General features: G+C 45.8%; 1 protein-coding gene across 1 annotated transcript; it reads left to right on the top strand.

Moving 5' to 3' along the window:
* The first annotated feature begins 398 nt into the window (after positions 1 to 398).
* LOC138980746 (mucin-5AC-like) lies at positions 399 to 4,021 on the top strand. Its single transcript, XM_070353647.1, has 2 exons — positions 399 to 410; positions 1,127 to 4,021. The coding sequence occupies exons 1-2, from the start codon at positions 399 to 401 to the stop codon at positions 4,019 to 4,021; spliced, it is 2,907 nt and encodes a 968-aa protein (XP_070209748.1).
* The last annotated feature ends 14,601 nt before the right edge of the window (positions 4,022 to 18,622 follow it).

Below are 18,622 nucleotides of genomic sequence, written 5' to 3'. Positions count from 1 at the left end.
GCAGGTCCACAGCGACTGATGATAATGATATTACTTACGCGCATACAAACATACTGAGTTTTCTCTCCTAGCCTTTCTCTTTCAGCCCTGCCCACACACGCCCACACACCGCTTCCCTTTTCCGTCAACACACAAACAGATTTTACAAGATAAATCCATGACTATGTTGGTGAAAAAAGCATGCCAGAACCGGCACATTAGTATTACTAATACCTTGTACTGACTCTGATCTGTCCATACAGAATATTGCATGACGAAATATTATCTTTTTCGTTGTTGCAGCAAATAAAATGGTGGAGACAGGTTTTTAATAGACAGAAACAGGACATGGCTGTATTGTCAAGCCTCGCGCCCCTCTGGCTCAATCTTCTGGACGCAATAGCAAGAATCAGTTCGGAATGGAGCAAATTGTAAGTGTTCTTTTTACAAAGAAATGCTGTTCACCCTGTGTCTGATGTGTCTGATGTGTCTGAAAACACTTGTTATTTGTTTTGTCTTTTAATGTGCACCACACTGAAATTTCTCTGTATGAGATAATAAAGTATTCGTATTCGTATTCGTATTCACCTCCGCGCGGAGGGGTTTTGCTGCCAGCGCAGTGAAGATAAAGAGGGAACATTTTCTCGGCTTGCGCGGCAGCAAGCAGGATGTCTCTGGACTGTGTTGGATTATCTTCATTGAAAACGTTTAAACAAATTGAATAAATGTATATTCTTGGTTTCTTGCTGTTGCATTGCCTTCAACCAAAGCCTGTCAGGACAGAGATACACTGACCACTGTCCACGCGCTGTCTTGCTGAGGGTCTGACGGACTGATGACCTCTGCTCCAGAGCCTACGACTTGTACACAAAAACAACTTCATACGTCAAGTGTTGCAAGACATCAGGGCTGAGTTGCACGAACCGAAAGTGGGTACCACCCAAACGAGAGAGAACAAACCGCAGGGTCTGATTGGTTGAAATCACAATAAATCTCAATGTTAACCAATCCAAACCTGCGGGTGTCTCCCGTTTGGGTAACTTCCTCGTTCACCTCAGCCCAGCGGAGAGCTCCAACAACTCAGCTCCAGAACAATCCTAGTCCTGCAGTGGATACCCTCTGACTGCGGAGTGCTCCAACAACTCAGCTCCAGAACAATCCTAGTCCTGCAGTGGATACCCTCTCACTGCGGAGTGCTCCAACAACTCAGCTCCAGAACAATCCTAGTCCTGCAGTGGATACCCTCTCACTGCGGAGTGCTCCAACAACTCAGCTCCAGAACAATCCTAGTCCTGCAGTGGATACCCTCTCACAGAGGAGAGCTTCAACAACTCAGCTCCAGAACAATCCTAGTCCTGCAGTGGATACCCTCTCACTGCGGAGTGCTCCAACAACTCAGCTCCAGAACAATCCTAGTCCTGCAGTGGATACCCTCTCACAGAGGAGAGCTTCAACAACTCAGCTCCAGAACAATCCTAGTCCTGCAGTGGATACCCTCTCACTGCGGAGTGCTCCAACAACTCAGCTCCAGAACAATCCTAGTCCTGCAGTGGATACCCTCTCACAGAGGAGAGCTCCAACAACTCAGCTCCAGAACAATCCTAGTCCTGCAGTGGATACCCTCTCACTGCGGAGTGCTCCAACAACTCAGCTCCAGAACAATCCTAGTCCTGCAGTGGATACCCTCTCACTGCGGAGTGCTCCAACAACTCAGCTCCAGAACAATCCTAGTCCTGCAGTGGATACCCTCTCACTGCGGAGTGCTCCAACAACTCAGCTCCAGAACAATCCTAGTCCTGCAGTGGATACCCTCTCACTGCGGAGTGCTCCAACAACTCAGCTCCAGAACAATCCTAGTCCTGCAGTGGATACCCTCTCACAGAGGAGAGCTTCAACAACTCAGCTCCAGAACAATCCTAGTCCTGCAGTGGATACCCTCTCACTGCGGAGTGCTCCAACAACTCAGCTCCAGAACAATCCTAGTCCTGCAGTGGATACCCTCTCACTGCGGAGTGCTCCAACAACTCAGCTCCAGAACAATCCTAGTCCTGCAGTGGATACCCTCTCACAGAGGAGAGCTTCAACAACTCAGCTCCAGAACAATCCTAGTCCTGCAGTGGATACCCTCTCACTGCGGAGTGCTCCAACAACTCAGCTCCAGAACAATCCTAGTCCTGCAGTGGATACCCTCTCACAGAGGAGAGCTCCAACAACTCAGCTCCAGAACAATCCTAGTCCTGCAGTGGATACCCTCTCACTGCGGAGTGCTCCAACAACTCAGCTCCAGAACAATCCTAGTCCTGCAGTGGATACCCTCTCACTGCGGAGTGCTCCAACAACTCAGCTCCAGAACAATCCTAGTCCTGCAGTGGATACCCTCTCACTGCGGAGAGCTCCAACAACTCATCTCCAGAACAATCCTAGTCCTGCAGTGGATACCCTCTCACTGCGGAGTGCTCCAACAACTCAGCTCCAGAACAATCCTAGTCCTGCAGTGGATACCCTCTCACAGAGGAGAGCTCCAACAACTCAGCTCCAGAACAATCCTAGTCCTGCAGTGGATACCCTCTCACTGCGGAGTGCTCCAACAACTCAGCTCCAGAACAATCCTAGTCCTGCAGTGGATACCCTCTCACTGCGGAGTGCTCCAACAACTCAGCTCCAGAACAATCCTAGTCCTGCAGTGGATACCCTCTCACTGCGGAGTGCTCCAACAACCCAGCTCCAGAACAATCCTAGTCCTGCAGTGGATACCCTCTCACTGCGGAGTGCTCCAACAACTCAGCTCCAGAACAATCCTAGTCCTGCAGTGGATACCCTCTCACTGCGGAGAGCCCCAACAACTCAGCTCCAGAACAATCCTAGTCCTGCAGTGGATACCCTCTCACTGCGGAGTGCTCCAACAACTCAGCTCCAGAACAATCCTAGTCCTGCAGTGGATACCCTCTCACAGAGGAGAGCTCCAACAACTCAGCTCCAGAACAATCCTAGTCCTGCAGTGGATACCCTCTCACAGAGGAGTGCTTCAACAACTCAGCTCCAGAACAATCCTAGTCCTGCAGTGGATACCCTCTCACAGAGGAGAGCTTCAACAACTCAGCTCCAGAACAATCCTAGTCCTGCAGTGGATACCCTCTCACAGAGGAGTGCTTCAACAACTCAGCTCCAGAACAATCCTAGTCCTGCAGTGGATACCCTCTCACAGAGGAGAGCTTCAACAACTCAGCTCCAGAACAATCCTAGTCCTGCAGTGGATACCCTCTCACTGCGGAGTGCTCCAACAACTCAGCTCCAGAACAATCCTAGTCCTGCAGTGGATACCCTCTCACTGCGGAGTGCTCCAACAACTCAGCTCCAGAACAATCCTAGTCCTGCAGTGGATACCCTCTCACTGCGGGGTGCTCCAACAACTCAGCTCCAGAACAATCCTAGTCCTGCAGTGGATACCCTCTCACTGCGGAGAGCTCCAACAACTCAGCTCCAGAACAATCCTAGTCCTGCAGTGGATACCCTCTCACTGCGGAGTGCTCCAACAACTCAGCTCCAGAACAATCCTAGTCCTGCAGTGGATACCCTCTCACTGCGGAGTGCTCCAACAACTCAGCTCCAGAACAATCCTAGTCCTGCAGTGGATACCCTCTCACTGCGGAGTGCTCCAACAACTCAGCTCCAGAACAATCCTAGTCCTGCAGTGGATACCCTCTCACAGAGGAGAGCTCCAACAACTCAGCTCCAGAACAATCCTAGTCCTGCAGTGGATACCCTCTCACTGCGGAGTGCTCCAACAACTCAGCTCCAGAACAATCCTAGTCCTGCAGTGGATACCCTCTCACTGCGGAGTGCTCCAACAACTCAGCTCCAGAACAATCCTAGTCCTGCAGTGGATACCCTCTCACTGCGGAGAGCTCCAACAACTCAGCTCCAGAACAATCCTAGTCCTGCAGTGGATACCCTCTCACTGCGGAGTGCTCCAACAACTCAGCTCCAGAACAATCCTAGTCCTGCAGTGGATACCCTCTCACTGCGGAGTGTATGGAAATGAAGAGGCAGACAGACTCTGCAAAGTAGGCAGCAGTGTGAACCAGACAGACCTCCCCTACCGTCAAGAAAAGTCCAGCCCGAAGAGCTGTTTTTACACCTAGTGGAAGAACCGCTTAGGCATCGACTCAGAAGATGAAGACATTCCAACCTCTTGCAAGAGCACACCAGGTTGTCATCTTCAGGCTACGGACTGGTCACTGCCGGCTTCTAGCCCACCTCTACAGAATGAAAATCTCCCACACAGACGACTGTGAAACAGGCACGCAGACCCCAGAACACGTCCTCCAGACATGTCCATCCTTTGCGGCCCTGAGAAGCGAGTTGTGGCCAGTGATGGTGGACCTGAAGGAGAAACTGTGGCGCCCAGTGGAGTCCCTGTGGCAAACTGCAGACTTCCTCGCATCAATAACCTTGACAGTCTAGCAAGGTGATGCGAATGCATAAGAAGAAGAAGAAGAAGAAGAAGAAGAAGAAGAAGAAGAAGAAGAAGAAGAAGAAGAAGAAGAAGAAGAAGAAGAAGAAGAAGAAGAAGAAGAAGCTGAGGGTCTGTGGGACCTTCCCCTGCCAGCAAGATTTACCAGCAAAGCTCTTTGTGTCCACACAGGCACGGTGTGGAACATTTAGCGTGTCCTCGTTCTGCTATTGCAGTGCTTCTGCTGTCTGGCTCGTTTTGCTTGCCTTCTGTTTCTTAGTTTAGTGCAGCCCTAAAAGTGGCGAGTAGAAACATGTAACTGGCGAGTAGAAATGTTCATCTACTCGCGAAATGCGAGTAAAGCTGCTGAAACAAATGGTAAATTTGGCGACTAAAATTTGCTCTCTGGCTAGTAAATTTTGAGAAGCACTAGCAAAAGGCTTGTGAACCGATTTTGGGACTTTGAGGGCTGTAGTGTTTCGTGTTTTACTGCATAAAGCTGTGTCAGGGTCTCAAGCTTTGACTTACTTCAATGCTATGTAAATGCTTCTGCTGCCTTGCTCTTGTTGCTTGCATTCTCTTCCCTCTCGGTCTGCTCTTGTTGCTTGCATTCTCTTCCCTCTCGGTCTGCTCTTGTTGATTGCATTCTCTTCCCTCTCGGTCTGCTCTTGTTGATTGCATTCTCTTCCCTCTCGATCTGCTCTTGCAGTTCTTCGTGCTTCACTTCGCGAAGCTGTGTCACAGTCTCAAGCTGTGTCACAGTCTCAAGCTGTGTCCCAGTCTCAAGCTGTGTCACAGTCTCAAGCTGTGTCGTGTTGCAGTAAGATTAAGATGAATCTCTATGTCCCACAGTAAAGCGATGTTTTGTTGTTGTTGCAGTAAGATTAAGATGAATCTCTATGTCCCACAGTAAAGGGATGTTTTGTTGTTGTTGCAGTAAGATTAAGATGAATCTCTATGTCCCACAGTAAAGCGATGTTTTGTTGTTGTTGCAGTAAGATTAAGATGAATCTCTATGTCCCACAGTAAAGGGATGTTTTGTTGTTGTTGCAGTAAGATTAAGATGAATCTCTATGTCCCACAGTAAAGCGATGTTTTGTTGTTGTTGCAGTAAGATTAAGATGAATCTCTATAATTATCCCACAGTAAAGAGATACACACGATGTTTTGTTGTTGTTGCAGTAAGATTAAGATGAATCTCTATAATTATCCCACAGTAAAGGGATGTTTTGTTGTTGTTGAGGTGGGGTTTCTTTATCGAAGGAATCTCAAGGTCTAGTCGAGTCGTGTAACCAAAAAAAAAAGAGAACTAAACCCGTTCTCAAAACTTTCGGTCCGGGAAAAGGGGAAATGATTTGTTTTTATTTGTTTATTATTTTGAATCAAAGGTGTGTCAAGGTCTTCTGCTATGTTGTGTTGCAGAAGCACCCTCAGACTGTAGAAACTGATTTATGTTTGGGGAAATGGGGGGGAAATTATGTTGATATGATTGTTTGTTTTCTTTTCACGGGTCAGGGGACGTTTGAGCGTGCCACAAACTTCGACTTGTCCTAAGGTTGTTTTTTTAACGTCACTTTCTATTTTAGGCTTCCTCGCTCAGCTTCCCTTCTTCCAGTTCCTTCCAAATAATTTGTTCTCCTTATTTTTCTAGTCTAGCGTTGTGTTTTATGTATGTTATCCGTATTCAGGCAAGATGTGGACTTTGTCACAAACAGTTACATTTCACCTGTCTTGGTCGCCTGCCTTTTCGCGCCTTGATTCCTCCGCCCTATATCTTTCGCCTTTCGTCTTCTCGTCAAACCCTTGTGCATCTCGCTGCTTCACACTTTGCCCTCATTCGCATCCAGTATTCCCAGGGTGTAACCTGCTCGACGTTGTTACAACACTGATGTTTGACTTTCCTTTTCAACTCCATACTTCCTTGTCTCAGTTTTTTGTTTCTATATTTTCTGGTGTTTCCACCGCCATGCTTCATGCCACTGGTGCTCGAAGAGTGTGTCCGGGCCTCAGCACAATCTGTGTCATCGTCACGTGACATTCAGCTCCCGCGTTGGGCATTGGGGATTTGTTCTCGTTTGATTTAAAATATTTCAAGGTTACATTGTTGTTATACCCCTCCTTTCTTCCACGTTCCTCCTCCCTTCATTTAGCTTCCCTGTCCTCCTCTCGTGTCATTGCCAAGATTCAATTCGACCCATTTTTATCAAAGTGGAAAATTTAAAGTCTTGTTTGGTCTGTCATATTGTCCTGCATATTTCCTTTATGCGTCTTCCTTTCTCCTTTTGTAAATTTTTTTTATTTAAATTAAACTGCCCGTCTCTCACTCCGCGAAGCTGCGCCAAGGTTTGAGAGGCATTGATACTGTCAGGAAAAGGGACATTTCCACATTCCCACGAGGCGCGAGATTTGACGCCATCGCCCGAGGCTAGCCGAGACGAGGAACTAACAACGTCCGACAACTCCAAGTGATCGTAGGGTTTGGGATGAGCGTGTTGACCCTGGATTTAGACGGGGGATCATCAGATGACATCAACAACCACCGGCCGTTTGATAGCGGATTGTGGTCGGCATTTGAAGGGGATTGGGGGTGTTTTGGAGAATCATCACCAGCCGCGGATTGCGATTTGCACGAAGATTGTTGAGAGTTATGAGCGATTCGATTGTTTGTGAGGCGGCGTGCTTTGCTGCCGGTAGCTGTGTGTTGGTGTGGCGGTGTTGTCTCCCTTGTTCTTAGCGCTGAGCTGTGACCAGTGAGGGGTGTTGGCGAGTTTGACCTTGAAGGACCTTGCAGTGTGTACAGGGCGCTCCATGATCTTCACACTACCAGGGGGAACGACAGGTGCCCACTAACAGGAACATCAAGCTATTCACTTGTTCTATGATATTGCATTGATGCTGTGTAATACTCAGAAATATTTCAATCCAAATTTGCCAGACACAAAGAAATGTTTGGTATCAAAGGATTGTTGATATAATCCTTCTTTCCTTCTTGTTGGTTGGCAGTCGACTTCCTTGAAACAACGTTGTGGTGCTGCATGTTCTGCCTGCTCTACCTTCAGTCCTAGCGGTGTGGCCGTCGACTTCCTTGAAACAACGTTGTGGTGCAGCATGTTCTGCCTGCTCTACCTTCAGTCCTAGCGGTGTGGCCGTCGACTTCCTTGAAACAACGTTGTGGTGCTGCATGTTCTGCCTGCTCTACCTTCAGTCCTTGTTGGTTGGCAGTCGACTTCCTTGAAACAACGTTGTGGTGCTGCATGTTCTGCCTGCTCTACCTTCAGTCCTTGTTGGTTGGCAGTCGACTTCCTTGAAACAACGTTGTGGTGCAGCATGTTCTGCCTGCTCTACCTTCAGTCCTTGTTGGTTGGCAGTCGACTTCCTTGAAACAACGTTGTGGTGCAGCATGTTCTGCCTGCTCTACCTTCAGTCCTAGCGGTGTGGTCGTAGATTTATCAAGTTCCGTGTTTCACTGTCTTTGCAGACAGCAAGTTCCCAGCCCGTGCACATCACTCTGTTTACCGCGACCTTTCTCCACAACGCAGCAGCCTGGAAAGTGATGTACAGCTAGTCACGTGCCATTGCCAGGCGTCCTCACGTGTCACTGTGAGAAGCAAAACCATGGGACCCTCGACCTGGCAGTCAAGCCATCTTTCATTGCCTGCTTCTTTCTGCATGTGACAAGAAGAAGAAGAACAAGAAGAATGTATTCCGCCATAAAGCTCTACAGCCATTGGTGTCTGTCTGTGACTGGAGAAGTCTGAAAAGCATTCATCCTTAGCCTGTGGGACAACGTTCTCAAAATGACATGGACACCCACACCGTCAGACCCACACCACCACACCCACACCATCACACCCACACCACCACACCCTCACCATCACACCCACACCATCACACCCACACCATCACACCCACACCATCACACCCACACCATCACACCCACACCATCACACCACCACACCCACACCATCACACCCACACCATCACACCCACACCATCAGACCATAATATGTAGGCACCCGTGTGTTTGACACCGTCATTACCCCATACACAGCCAGTACAACCTGTCCACCGTGTGCCTGCTGACTGTCTGGTTACCTTCAGATGTCCCTGGGGGTTGTGACGAGTTTCTTGCAGAATACACAATGCATTATACAATATTTCCCAGTAAAACCATAACATAGCCTCAAGTTTGCAGTAACAAACAAAAAGGGTTACACTCTTTTATAATGAAACACAGACAAGCTTTCAACACTAGCAGTCAACCAGCATGATCCAGTTTCTTATATATCTTTCTCTTCTCGGCCAGCATATCTCTGTCTATGCCCAAGCTACTGCTGTTACTGCTGCTGCTGCTGCTACTGCTGCTGATGTTGTTGTTGACGATGATGATGATGATGATGATGATGATGATGATGACGATGATGATGATGATGATAATGATGATGATGATGATGATGATGCTGACAGTCTCATTATTTAAAAAGAATTAACATACATTGACGAGCCATTGGCAGCAGGCCTGCTGACCTTTGGGGTGAGGCCATGAAGCAAGGTGAGGACCAAGCCAGTCCCCTAGCTCCGCTCGACGACACACTTCAGCGCCTTGCTTGGGCCAAGCTGGTGACCTTGTGGCTGTGTCAGGAGAGGCAAGGCTGGCCAGCCCATGATGCGGACACTCCCTCATTACAGGCGACCACTTGTCAGACAAGGTCTCTGCCGAAGACGCCCACTACAGCGCTTTTGTCAGAGTGACGCAGACGCCTTTAATTCTCAAATCTGTTAAATATTTCATTTTGTGTCGGAGGAGAGGTCTCATCCCTGCTGGCTCACGTGGGGCAAGATAAATTGAATTTGGCGCCTTGCGTTCAAAGCAGACGGGGATCAAAACCGAGATCTAACCAATTGCCTTCAAGGCATACGGAGTTCTAACCAATTAAAAACAACATCAGCGCGCCCTCCTCTCTCAAGCCGTGCCAAAGGGCGATAATTCAGTGGATTGCTGGGCAGACATCAAGCCAGGTCACTGTGTGGCGAATTTGGCAGTGGCTTCCCCTTGCACATGACAGCAAGATGGCGAGTGTGGGAGAGACTAGAGCATTCCCGAGGCTGGCCGGCAAACAGGTTGTTGTCTGTCCGAGGACATGTTTTTTGTTTTGTTGGGCTGAGTCTTGGCTGTCCCAGGCTCAAGATCAAGAGCAGAGAGGAAGGTAAAAACAATTACACAATGTACCACGGAGATTATAGGGATGTGGGGGGGAGGAGGGAGACTGTGGATTGAAATGTTTACAGCGGAACTGCAGAGACCTTGAGGGGGGAGGGGGGAGATTTTTAAAAAAAAAGTACACACATGTACATATGAGATTAAAGCGATATGGGGGGGGGGGGGGTGCGGGAGTGAAATAAGAACAATCACACAAATGTACAAAGGAGATTAAAGGGATTAAAAGGTTTTCAGCGTGACTGCAGGGCATTTGGAAGAGGAGGGGGTGGGAGGGGGGTAAGGGAGGGGTTGATGCAATGTCTGTGATGCTGGGTGGGGAATACTTCACCTGGCTTGAAGTTCTGTGGGAAAAAAGTTTGGCCCAGAGCTTTTTGGAGGGAACAAGAAATGCAAACAACCAAACCTAGACTGTAGTCTTCAACTGATCGTGAATTCAGATGCCACCCCAACCAACCCCCCCCCCCCCCCCTCCTCCCCTCCTCCACAGCATCCTTCTCTACTTACACTCCAGTCTTTAAGTGATCGTCGATTCAGAAAGCCAATAACCATTTCAACAAGGTCGCCCACAATGGCTGTAAACTTCGTACCAATGTCAGCTGCTGGAATGGCGGATCTCGATGTCACTGTGGTATGTCGTGGCTTTAAGGTTTTACGTGTGTGTGTTTTTGTCATGGACTTGTGCCCTTGCGGACGAGAAGAAAGGAGTGATGTCTAATTTGCGACAGACAATGCTGTTGACTTCATTCTGACCTTGCAGCAACAAAATCTATCTGGGTTTGGCGAAGATGCGAGCTTGGACTGGGGGGGGGGGGGGGTAGGGGTAGGGGGTGAATTGAAAACAGCATAGACGGAATGAGAAGCAGGGAGACTGACCATGAAAACAGATAGAACAAAATCACTTTATGTAAGGCAAGACACACATTTCACTCTCTGCGTACCCTGACTCTCTTCCCACACTGTGTTAAGAAAATTTTCTTCCCGACGCTTCCGTCATCTGCTTCAGGGGAAATTCAAAGAGGTTGGTGAAGCTATTTATCTCTATAAATGAAGTATTACGAAGTGTTGCACATCGAGATAGGTCAGGTTAGTTCTGTTAGTGTCTATACTTAATGCCAATGGGTTTTTCGGGTTTGTATTTCGCGTATTTTACCCGTGAATCGGCCGAATGACGGACCCGTCGCTGCACAGCTGCAAAGTTTGTCGCTTCGAGCGCAAAATCGTGAGGAAAACGCGTCTTGTAAGTAATGCTAATACATTCTACCAAAACCTAAACATGTCTGCACCAATCCTGCCAAGTGTCGTAGTTGTAGTCCCCCGCAAACAGCTGTAATCGTAAGAAGAATGTGATCATTCCTGCAGATTTGTGTGTCGTGCACCCGATTTGACCGAATTTTAGCGTGTCGTACACCCGCTGTGGCGTTTTTCACGTCGTGACGTCCACCCGATGCTCACGTTCTGTGTCGTCTCTCCGATCGTGCACTTACCTTTTGTATGCACATTAAGAGTTGTTTCACGTCTGCTGACTGTAGCATATTCCCATTGTTTTGCTTTTTTCTGGGTTGAGAGAGAGCGACATATTCCGAATGAATGTTGGACAGTATGGCAATGACGTAAAATACTTTTGATGTCATTTGGAGGAACACAATTTCAAATGTGTCTTCGGCACGTGGACCATTATTTACAAGTGAGCAAGTCAGCATGATTGTAGTCTCGGACTTCTTCTGTCGATCCTTTCTCCACCACATCACACACACACGCACACGCACACACACACACACACACACACACACACACACACACACACACACACACACACACACACACGCACACATCAATTGTGCCAATGCACCAGTGTTTCCGAATATCGATGATGTCATTAAATAATGACGTCACTCACAGATGGCTGCGACAATACAATTATCAATGGATTGCCTGTGTCATTGTGCAACCTGCATCCGCTGAAAGATCGATGCGATTGCCTGCTGCAACGTGGACCTGAGTTCTGCTCCAACATTTGTGTGGAAGTGATCGCCACCTCGCCGTTTGAATCGGATGCACGTGTTCTTGTTAAACACTGGAGCGAGAGAGGGGGGGGGGAGAGAGAGAGAGAGAGAGAGAGAGAGAGAGAGAGAGAGAGAGAGAGAGACTCACACACACACACACACACACACACACACACACACACACACACATACACACATACACACACACATACACACACACGCATACACACACACACAATTCACATGTGCTCGTCATTTCAGTTTCAATTTTTTATGACTGCGTAAAAGACACTGAGGGGAAGGGCTCCTAATATGGACCGGCTCCTAATATGGACCACCTCCTGTTCAAACAAATCACACAAAAATTGCTCTATATGTCAGCTAAGACCGTATTTGTTACATTTTAGCAGTGTTGACCCCGAGTATCTACTGCAACAACAACAAAAATAGCAAAATCTCAAAGTATGTGCGAGTCCCCTAATACAGACAACCTTCAACAAATCGAAGAAAATAAAAGCTAAAGGCTATTTTCATTAATTCATTAAGAAGCTTGCTGGAAATAACATATAACTAGCCCTCGAGATTATTTTCCCTCTGTTTTTGATAAGCTTCTTTAGTTTCCTGGTGTGCTCCAAATAATGCTCTCATCAACCCGAAACAGATAAATCTAAAGCATATTTTAATTTGTCTGACTTGTACACTAAGTTGTATCATGTTATTTTGAAGTATAGGGGGCTTTTTACAGTGATTCGCGAAGGCCGCTTCACTGGTCCATATCAGGCGCCCAGGCTTTTTGTGTATTTAGTTTTTGTTGAATGTCTATCAAAGCTAAATCGCTCTTGATAATTGGGCCTAACGGTTAACTAAAGAGAGAAGGACTAACCAACACAAAAATGAAACTTATTTGCAAGAAAACAAGCTCGTTATTAGCATGAATCAAAAAGTAGTCCATATTGGACAACCTTCCCATATCTCTCCTTCTCTCCCTCCTCTGCGTGTGTGTGTGTCTCTCTCTCTTTCTCTGTCTCCCTCTCTCTGTCTCTCTGTCTATTTACCTGTCTTTCTTTGTCTCTCTCTCTCTGTCTGCCTGTCTCTCTCTTTATCTCTCTCTCTCTCTCTCTCTCTCTCTCCCTCTCTCTCTCTCTCTCTCTCGGTTTCTCTCTCGGTCTGCCTGTCTCTCTACTTCTGCGCTGTCTCTGTGTCAGTCTTTCTGTCTGTCTGTCTGTCTGTCTCTCTCTCTCTCTCTCTCTCTGTCTCTCTCTCTTTCTCGGTCTCTCTGTCTCTCTCTTCTCTCTCTGTCTCTCTCTCTCTCTCTCTCTCTCCCTCTCTCTCTCTCTTTCTCGGTCTCTCTGTCTCTCTCTGTCTCTCTCTCTCTCTTTCTCTGTCTGTCTCTGTCTCTCTCTCTTTCTCTGTCTGTCTGTCTGTCTCTCTCTCTTTCTCTGTCTCTCTCTCTGTCTCTCTGTCTCTCTGTCTCTCTCTCTCTCTCTCTCTCTCTCTCTCTCTCTCTCTCTCTCTCTCTCTCTCTCTCTCTCTCAGGAGACCTGTCCATGTGGCAAGGTTGGGGTGGGGGGTATGAGTAGTGTTGTGACTGCTGCTGGGATAACGGAGGAAAATCAGAGTCATAATGGGGGGATGAGAAGGTTTTCGGATTGGTGGACGGATGCGCGGGTCGCTTTATGGAGGACAGATTGTAAGACAAGGCAACGCCTAGAATCTCCATCCTTCTGTAATAAAGTTTAATCAATCAATCAATCAATCTCTCTCTCTCTCTCTCTCTCTCTCTCTCTCTCTCTCTCTCTCTCTCTCTCTCTCTCTCTCTCTCTCTCTCTCTCTCTCTCTCTCTCTCTCTCTCTCTGCCAGGCGACCTGTCCACTCTAAGGACGAGGACACCTTCACCCTCCAACACTCCTCCATAAAGCGACCCGCGCATCCGTCCACCAACCCGAAAACCTTCTCATCCCCCCATTATGACTCTGATTTTCCTCAGCAGTCACAACACTACTCATACCCCCCACCCCAACCTTGCCACATGGACAGGTCTCCTCAGCCTCCTGTGCCTCCTTTCTTCAACGCCACGAATCAGCAGTCACCAGCGCCCACCAATGTCCACGTGGCGCCACCCCCAGGTGCCTTCCCTAGCCTTCCACGTGGCGCCACCCCCAGGTGCCTTCCCTAGCCTTCCACGTGGCGCCACCCCCAGGTGCCTTCCCTAGCCTTCCACGTGGCGCCACCCCCAGGTGCCTTCCCTAGCCTTCCACGTGGCGCCACCCCCAGGTGCCTTCCCTGGCCTTCCACGTGGCGCCACCCCCAGGTGCCTTCCCTAGCCTTCCAGATACCGGGGTTTCTTTTGAGGAGCCAGTCTACCGGGCCGCCGTTGACCCCAGGAGGTATGCACGTCCTCGAGAGGACAGCTATCCTGTGGGTGATCACGGTGCAGCTGATCGCCACTTTCCCGCTCCAATGTCTGGTGCTCCCTACGGCAGTGACCCTGTTCAGCGCCTCCTGCCGCCGCCTGTCCACCCAACTGTAATGCAGGCTTACCTTAACTACATGCAGGCTTGCCGTTTGCAACAGCAGTTTTCTGTGCCTTACTAGTATTGAACAGTGTCTCGGAACTACTATCACAAACTACCTCGCAACCAACATAGCGACTCCTCTTAGATTGTGTGTGTGTGTGTCTGTGTGTGTGTGTGTGTGTGTGTGTGTGTATGTGTGTGTGTGTGTGTGTACTCGTGTGTTTGTGTGTGGGTATGTGTGTGTGTGTGTGTGTGGTCGAAGCTGGCATTCTTTGATCTATCGTGTGTTCACTCAACGGAAAAGTGTCATTGACAAACCTTGAAATCTTCTGCTGGTGCTTTTGTTTTTTTAAAGAATCCTGGTGACACTTCGTTGTGCTAACGATATCTAGTCCCTGCTGACATCGCGTTCATCTGAACAGACTTCCTTCTGGCGTTCATAATTCTACTGCTAATAGTGTTTGTGGCAGAGAAGTGATAAGAAGACTGTTACTGACGACACATTTTCCGTGCCGATCGGCTTTTCTACTTGTTTTTTCCCCTTCCTTCGTTTACTGTGCGTTTTTAGTAGTTTAATTTGTTTTGCTTTTTATTATTCTACGAGATAATACTCACTAATATTCTTTTGTAGAGCTTATTTTTGTTGTGTTTTGTTTATTTTATGACTATGTCTATGAATTTCTGGCCCGTGAAAGATGGTCTCAGAATTGGGCATTTAAATATAAATCATGCTATAAATAAGCTGGATGAGGTAGCAACTGTTCTACTCAATTCAGGCAAATATTTTCACATTTTTGGTCTCTCTGAGTCAAGATTAAACAGTAACATCACGGATGCGGAAGTTAAGATTGAAGGATATAATGTCGTACGTCGAGACCCTACATCAACACGAGAAACTGGTTTGCTAGTTTATATTCACGAGTCTTTATCATTTCATAGACTTCATCACTTAGAGCAGCATTCACATACAGCGCCCATCATATCATCAAAATTATCGAACCAGTTAATATGTTCAGCTGGATTCCTGTAGCAGAAACCTATCAATTTTGATGATATGATGGACGCTGTCAGTCTTGAATCCAGAGAAATTATACTTTTGGGGGATTTTAATCTTGATTTAGTGAAACCCAACAAATGCTGGATGGAAAGGTTATCCCTGCATAATGTACAACAGTTAGTAACGATTCCAACAAGAGTTACAGCTACCTCATCTACGCTTATAGACCATATCGGTGTGTCAACTCGAGCTAACATTATTGAAACCTCAGTTCCAAGTTTTAGCTGTAGCGATCATTTTCCAGTGTGCCTCACGTGGTCGAAAAAAGGGGTTAGAATCCCAAAACGAAAACATAAATTTATAACATATAGGTTATTTTCAAAACTTGATCAAGATTCATACCTTTCGGAACTCAGTTGTACACATTTTTCAATGAGTTATAATTATACTGACCCCGACGAAGCATTTGATTAATGGTACAACTTGTTTATAAACATGCACCATTTCGAACCTCTCGTGTGCAGCAACATCCCAAACCTAAGTGGCTTACAGGCGACATGCAACGTGCGATTGATTACCGCGATTTTCTTAAACGTAAGGGAAAAGAAGAAGAATACAGAAAACAGAGAAACAAAGTAACGTCCATGAAACGTGCAGCTCGTAGAAAGTATTACCGTGAGCTCGCTGCATCCAGTTCAAAACAAAACTCAAAAGCCATCTGGAAGGTGATCAACCAATTATCTCGTAAAGATACAGTAAAATCTTCCGTTATTGATATACCTGCTGTTGATCTGAACATTCATTTTACTTCTATTGTTGACAAAATAATTACAACTAATAGATCGAAACAGAATAATCTGGACAAGTTGAAACAGTTTTGTGATTAAATACATATTACCCATAATTTAGACATTCCTCTGCTATCTGTTAGCGAAGTCTTCCATTATTTGTTGTGCTTAAAACAAACAGGTACTCGTGGTTTGGATAATCTTGATGGGAAAATTCTGAAGTTGTCTGCCCCTTTTATTGCAGAATCCCTTACATAATTATGTTTATAATTTGTGCCTTGACAAATCCTACTTTCCCAACAAATTAAAGGAGGCGAAGTAATCCCGCTATTTAAATCAGGTAGTTCTTCTGACCCCGCCAATTACAGACCAATCTCAATTCTTCCTGTTTTATCAAAACCACTTGAAAAACACATATTTACACACTTGACCACTCATTTGAAGAAATACGATCTTATACATTCCAACCAGTCAGGTTTGAGAGAAAATCATTCGTGCCACACAGCATTAACAAACCTTCTTGAAAGTTGGCTTAGTAGCATTAATAATAATCAACTCTGTGGTGTCCTATTCGTCGCTTTTACTAAAGCTTTCGACGTTATTAATCATGAATTACTATTAAGAAAATTAGTTGAATATAGAATGTCACCCCAAACCTTATGCCTGCTCTCCTCTTTCTTAGCCGGGCGAGAGCAGTCTGTCTGCGTTAATTCAACCGTATCCAGCAAAAGACCTGTGTTATACGGGGTTCCCCAGGGTTCTGTCCTTGGACCACTACTCTTTTCCCTGTATATTAATGATCTTCCTCTTAGTATTAATGATGACTGCGAACTCTTTGCTGACGATACGACCCTACACACTACTGATAAAAATTTAGACAAAGTTTATTCATCGTTGCAGAACAGTGTAGATGATCTCATTCATTGGACGGAGTATAACCACATGAGTCTTCACCCTAAAAACACCAAATACATGTTAATAACAACAAGACAAAAGAGACAAAACATACGAAACAATCCTCATTCCATATTAATTGGTAACGACGCAATAGAGGAGGTTGGAGATCATAAAGTTTTGGGAGTAAATATCGATAATAATTTGTCTTGGGCCCATCATGTTCGGTCGTTATGTAAAACAATGTCGAGAAAAATATATCAGTTAAATATAATTAAACACTTTCTAGATCAGCACTCAAGGTTATTATACTTTAACGCATATATACAAACCATCACGTTCGACCATCTGGGACTCTGCCAGTGCTAATATTTTAAAACCATTGTATAGTTTACATGGGCGAGCGCTAAAACTAATTTTACTGAAACAATCCAGTCTTGTATTTGATGATTATAAGAAACTTAAGATTCTCCCATTAAAAGAAAGATTTAAATTAAATGAAGGCGTGTTCCTTCACAAAATACTTTCCGGCCGTGCACCACGAACTTTCGTTGCAAACTTTAAAGTCAAACCAAACCGAAAGTTTAACGTCCCAATTCCAATGATAGATCTCTTCAAGTCAAGCTTAGCCTATTCTGGTAGCGTCCTGTGGAATTCTCTCCCGGAATTTGTGAGAGTCTCATTGAGTCTCAATACTTTCAAAAAACACCTTTCACTGTATTTAATGTTAAATTACGAAAAATCACAGTGATGGAAGACTTCGTTTAGCTATATTTTCATTTGTCCAAAGCATCAGTGTTCATTATATGCACACAAAAACACTCAAAGCTTTAATAACACATTTACTCATGCATGCGTATTCAGCATTGTTTTCACTACGTTACATATATTTGTGTATAATATGTAATATGTAAATATTCATATGTTGTTGTTTTTCTCTACCTTTTTTTCTACGTGAATATCCGTGTAAATATGTGATTAGATTAGTCCCCTCTGTGGGCGAGGGCTGGTTGAAAAAAAGCTCGTTGTATTGCTTATGCCACAACCCTCGAAAAAATAAAATTTGATTTGATTTGATCTCTCTTTCTCTGTCTGTCTGTCTGTCTGTCTGTCTGTCTGTCTGTCTCTCTCTCTCTCTCTCTCTCTCTGTCTCTCTCTCTTTATCGGTCTCTCTGTCTCTGTCTCTCTCTCTGTCTCTCTCTGTCTCTCTCTGTCTCTCTCTCTCTCTCTCTCTTTCTCTGTCTGTCTCTCTCTCTCTCTTTCTCTGTGTTCATGTATAAAATTCTAAATGACGACTGTCCTAAATATTTGCAATCACATTTCAAACATGCCACAAAAAGATATGGGTCCCAAAAAATCATCCCTCCTATATCTCGCATAGACCTCTACAAATCGAGCTTAGCCTTCTCGGGAGCGTTTCTCTGGAACTCCTTCCCCCAACAGATAAGAAATGCAACTTCAGTGAAAATGTTTAAGAGACAGTCACGTTCACACATCATTCGTGAATGAAATGTCTTGTTCGATTGTTATTTTGTTAAACATTTTGTACTAGTGTTAACGGATGTGTAGCTGATCGGAGCAACTTTATTCCCAAATGAAAGGTATAATTATGTCAATGTAATTTTGTAATTTTTGAGTTCTCCTTATGTAATTCCTTAAATGCACATTGTGTTGCATTCCATACAATGTATTTCTGTATTTTATATGATTGAATTTATAATTTTTTATGTGCGTCTGTCTTTATGTGTTGTATAAAGGACAGGTTGGAAGA

This window comes from Littorina saxatilis, linkage group LG11, assembly GCF_037325665.1.
Source record: "Littorina saxatilis isolate snail1 linkage group LG11, US_GU_Lsax_2.0, whole genome shotgun sequence".
Lineage (NCBI taxonomy): Eukaryota > Metazoa > Mollusca > Gastropoda > Littorinimorpha > Littorinidae > Littorina > Littorina saxatilis.
The sequence above is the reverse complement of the archived record's forward strand: the minus strand, read 5'-3'. Positions and strand labels throughout refer to the sequence as shown.